Source organism: Bidens hawaiensis, unplaced genomic scaffold (genome assembly GCF_021521415.1).
Source record: "Bidens hawaiensis isolate Kalapana, Puna unplaced genomic scaffold, B.hawaiensis_p1.1 tig00078701_1, whole genome shotgun sequence".
In the NCBI taxonomy this organism is placed as follows: Eukaryota; Viridiplantae; Streptophyta; class Magnoliopsida; order Asterales; family Asteraceae; genus Bidens; species Bidens hawaiensis.
This window is the reverse complement of record NW_027503476.1, coordinates 31,879-36,573: the sequence shown is the minus strand read 5'-3', so window position 1 is coordinate 36,573 and position 4,695 is coordinate 31,879. Positions and strand designations below refer to the sequence as shown.

Here is a 4,695-nt window from a genome sequence, read left to right as displayed (position 1 = left end):
GCTCGTAGTGGCAGCGCCACTTACACAGACGAGCACAGTTCCCAGAAATGTTCGCGCGTAACCCGCGGAACGATTTTATCAGAATATGTTGATATAACTATGTTTTACCAAGCATGTGTTTAATGATGCTACCAGAATTATGTTTCAGAATGATTTGTATCAAGATTATGATGCAATACGATTTATCAAGTTACTAAAACTTGTGAACTCACTCAGTTTATACTGATTCAAATGTTTTTACGTGTCTTTCAGGAGATAACTAGGTAGCGCATGGAATCGCACTTAGAGCACCACACGCTGAACATCTAAAACAAGCTTTTTGGAAGATTTTGGTTTTATCCCCTCGATGCGCACGGTTACCCGCCGCGCAAGGGGATATGGCGAGAAAATCTTCAGTTTTTGTACTTGGATGTTTTTATGTAATCCTTAAACAATGTAATGTATTTGTATTAAACTTCTCATGCGCAATAAAAATCTTTGAATGTTTTGCAATGGCCCGTGCTTAAGTATCAATCCCCACTCGCGCGCGCCCGGCTGTTTCCGCCGCTCAGGGCCGGGTGTGACAAGCAATAAGCATGCTCAAGCATCAAGCATGCTCAAGCATCAAGCATGCTCAAGCAATAAACATGCCCAAGCAATAAGCATGCTCAAGCAGCAAGCATGCTCAAGCATCAAGCATGCTCAAGCAATAAGCATGCCCAAGCATCAAGCATGCTCAAGCAGCAAGCATGCTCAAGCATCAAGCATGCTCAAGCATGCTCAAGCATGCTCAAGCAATAAGCATGCTCAAGCAGCAAGCATGCTCAAGCATCAAGCATGCTCAAGCATCAAGTACGCTCACGCATATCACATGCTCACGCGTAACGCATGCTCACACATCACAGATGCTCACGCATTCAAAATCTTTAGATTACGCGTCCCACCGCGTATCAACTTCGGGTTCCGCATGCGCGCTCCCGGCGATCACTTCGCCACAGCAGTTTTGCATTCGCGCCACCGCATACAAGTTTTCGCATACATGTTTCGCACTTCCTTTTACTAATTTGAGCAATATGACAACATTATATTGACATCAAATTAAAAAGAAAGCGAAGTAAAACATACATGCGTGAGCTCCAAGCTCAAACGCGTTGACGAGTCTTAACTCTAAAACGTCAGGGCCTTAGCCCAAAAATATGAGCTTTAGCGCAAACTTAAGGGTTGGGGACCCTCATAATATCCCATACGGCCCCGCGCCATAGGCTGGGAATCCTCACAATTTCCCATACGGCTCCGCGCCATAGGCTGGGAATCCTCACAATTTCCCATACGGCTCCGCGCCATACTTAAAGGTTGGGAATCCTCAATTTCCCATACGGCTCCCCGCCATACTTGAAGGTTGGGAATCCTCATAAACCCGTCGGCCACGCGCCAGCCTTTATTATCATTACTTTCATTGCCCGTAAGACGCCCCGCGCGCAGGTTTCCATTATTATTACAGCCCGTAAGACGCCCCGCGCGCAGGTTTACATTATTATTACAGCCCGTAAGACGCTTCGCCCGCATGTTACTATTATTATTAACAGCCCGTAAGACGCCCCGCGCGCAGGTTTCCATTATTATTACAGCCCGTAAGACGCCCCGCGCGCAGGTTTACATTATTATTACAGCCGTAAGACGCTTCGCGCGCAGGCTACTGTTATTATTACAGCTTGTAAGTCGCCTCACGCGCCAGCTCAGTTATTATTACAGCTCGTAAGTCGCCTCTCGCGCGCAAGCTTTATTATTTTCAGCTCGTAAGACGCCTCTCGCGCGCAGGCTTTATTATTTTCAGCTCGTAAGACGCCTCTCGCGCGCAGGCTTTATTATTTTCAGCTCGTAAGACGCCTCTCGCGCGCAGGCTTTATTATTTTCAGCTCGTAAGACGCCTCTCGCGCGCAGGCTTTATTATTTTCAGCTCGTAAAACGCATCTCGCGCGCAGGCTTTATTATTTTCAGCTCGTAAGACACCTCTCGCGCGCAGGCTTTATTATTTTCAGCTCGTAAGACGCCTCTCGCGCGCAGGCTTTATTATTTTTAGCTCGTAAGACGCCTCTCGCGCGCAGGCTTTATTATTCTCATCTCGTAAGACGCCACTCGCGCGCAAGCTTTATTATCCTTATAACTCGACACCACCATTATCTTAAGGATCACAACGCGTCACCATCATGGAGAAAATCTCCCAGACTCAAGACAATAAAGATAAGGCCGAATAAAAGGGAAAAAACCGCCCTAACACCTTATAAAGTCCAACGCTCCACCTAAGCGCTTGCGCGCCCAGGAGCAACGCTGGACTTGGGGGGGCTTGTAGGGGTATGGTATTAAACCCGGTTTACAATCCTAAATTTATTATATTTGGTTTGTTTTATTATATGGGCTAATACATTTGTTATTGGGCTGAGGAGGTTTGTGGAGGTAGCCCTAATTGGGCTAGGCCCATTAGGGTATCATGATGGTGGCCATGAGACTCTATATAAGGAGGTCTTCACCTCCTTATCAAGGGGTCATGCTCAGTAGGTGCCACCACCAGTTTTTGTGTCTGTGAATAAGAGATCTTCAAGATCATCTTAGCGGTCACCTCCACACCCCCAAAACGCCACTGCAGATCGCGAGCAGCCGGAGGAGAGGATCAGCAGACCAGGATGCGGTTCATTCATCTCGAAATCCGTGGAAGCTCCGTCATGGGTCAGGTCAGATTCCATTTCGTGCTTCGACAGTATGCAAAACCTGTTTCAATTTTCAACATCACCAACGGCCTCTTGAAATCTTTTTATCGTAGTCAAACCTCTCAAATCACAACCATGATCCGTTTCTCGGGAAGATGTTGATTTTTTTTAAAGACGAAATATCATTGCCTTTGGATCATTTGAGTATTGGTTTAAATAGCATCGTATTTGGGTCAATCGAGTCTTTTCAAGTTATATAACTTATATCGAATCAACTTTGGTATACTCAAATTAGAATATTAAGATCAAAATGCCACTCTTATAGCACTTGTTTTGTTGCCATTGTTGCCGCTGTCAATAATAAAAGCAATGTAAAACCTTTACCTTTTTAACTTATATGATTTACTTTAATTATATATGAGTAAAATATAATATAATGTATAATAATCACTACAAAGCAATGTAATATAAAAAGAAAAATGTGAGGTGCTTGAAAGCAAGCCTTGGCATGATGCTAAGAAGTACCCCCATGACCCAACCAACCTCTTCTTTATAAAGGAAGCGTAACAAAGAGATAACCAGAATCAAACTCAAACTCAAACTCGAACCCCCCTATTTTCCACTTCACTCTAATCATTTTGCTTCAAAATGCAATAACACTTCTCACTTGTTCTTTTTTCATCATTCCATTCCATTAGTTTAACTAATCACTAGTCCTTGAGCTCTAGATTGATCCCATGGATTCTGCTTCCAAAAGGTTCAAAGACAATCCATCCTTCTCTTCCTCTTTACTCGACGAGATCTACCGCTCAATCGACCAACAACAACAAACCAAATTCGAACGAAGCCAGTCTCGAAATATATGCTTTCAAGACGATCATGATGATGATCAACGACATGCTTATTTCATCCACAACAAAACCCGCCAAAAACCCGTAACCGGAAGACGCTCTGCAGCCGATCTCGAAACAAACTCAATGCGATACACATCGTTTCGCCTCAACTCGAGTTCGACTTCTTCTTCAGATATTGAGTCAGTACACGGCATACAGATTAAGCCTAGGCCTATCCGTACGGCCGTGTATCAACACGACAAGCAAAATGATATGCAAAGTAAAGGTAAATTCGTTAAGACGAAATCAAAGGCTTTGAAGATATATAGTGATTTAAAGAAGGTGAAGCAGCCGATCTCTCCTGGAGGTCGGCTGGCTGCTTTTTTAAATTCACTATTTACTAATAAGAAACATAATGACTCCTCTGTCTCCATGACTGATGGCAGTTATACGGAGGCAGGTAGGAGTCATTTAGACAGAAAGTCAAAATCTGCGAACGCGTCCAGGTGTTCGTCAACGTCGTCGTTCTCAAGATCATGTTTAAGCAACACTCCCTCGTCTAGAGGTAAATTAAGTAACGGGATCAAAAGGTCTGTAACGTTTTACCCGGTGGACGAACACAAGTCTATGCATAAAGAAGAAATGAATTTAAAGAGTAATAAAGAGGTTAAACTCAATTTGAGTGATAAAGCTAAAAACCGGCATATTTCAGAAGCGGCAAGGAATTTGTTGAAGAGTTATCAGAAGAAGGTTGAATCTGGGTATGACAACTTAAGTGATGATGGCGGAAGTGATTCAAGCTCCGATCTTTTTGAGCTTGATAATCTTTCCGTTATTGGAATGCACGGGTATCGAGAAGAGTTACCTGTATATGAGACAACTCGAGTCGATACCAGTAGACTTTTCATGTAATAGGAAATTTAAATGTTTGTTTCTACGTTAACATTTTATAGTTACTCAATCATATCGGTGTGTATAAAGTAAGATTTTCGCTCTTTTGGTTTGTTTGATAAAGGCGTGATTGATATTATACTATAGTTATAAACGTAATATAATGTTTTTGGCATATGAATTTGAAGTGCACGAGAGGGCTTTTGTAAAGGTATTAAGTTAATACTTAAGGTAAGATTGTGTGATTAATTATGTGAATAAAATCAAAAGAAATGAATGTGAAAGTT

At 42.8% G+C, this 4,695-nt stretch overlaps 1 protein-coding gene across 1 annotated transcript; it reads left to right on the top strand.

Moving 5' to 3' along the window:
• The first annotated feature begins 3,401 nt into the window (after positions 1-3,401).
• On the top strand, positions 3,402-4,429 carry LOC143606979 (protein BIG GRAIN 1-like B). Its single transcript, XM_077082583.1, has one exon. The coding sequence runs from the start codon at positions 3,422-3,424 to the stop codon at positions 4,427-4,429; it is 1,008 nt and encodes a 335-aa protein (XP_076938698.1). The 5' UTR covers positions 3,402-3,421.
• The last annotated feature ends 266 nt before the right edge of the window (positions 4,430-4,695 follow it).

What these genes read in the sequence shown, in the direction of transcription:
- LOC143606979 (XM_077082583.1), top strand. Translation starts at nt 3,422, where the DNA reads ATGGATTCTGCTTCCAAAAGGTTCAAAGACAATCCATCCTTCTCTTCC.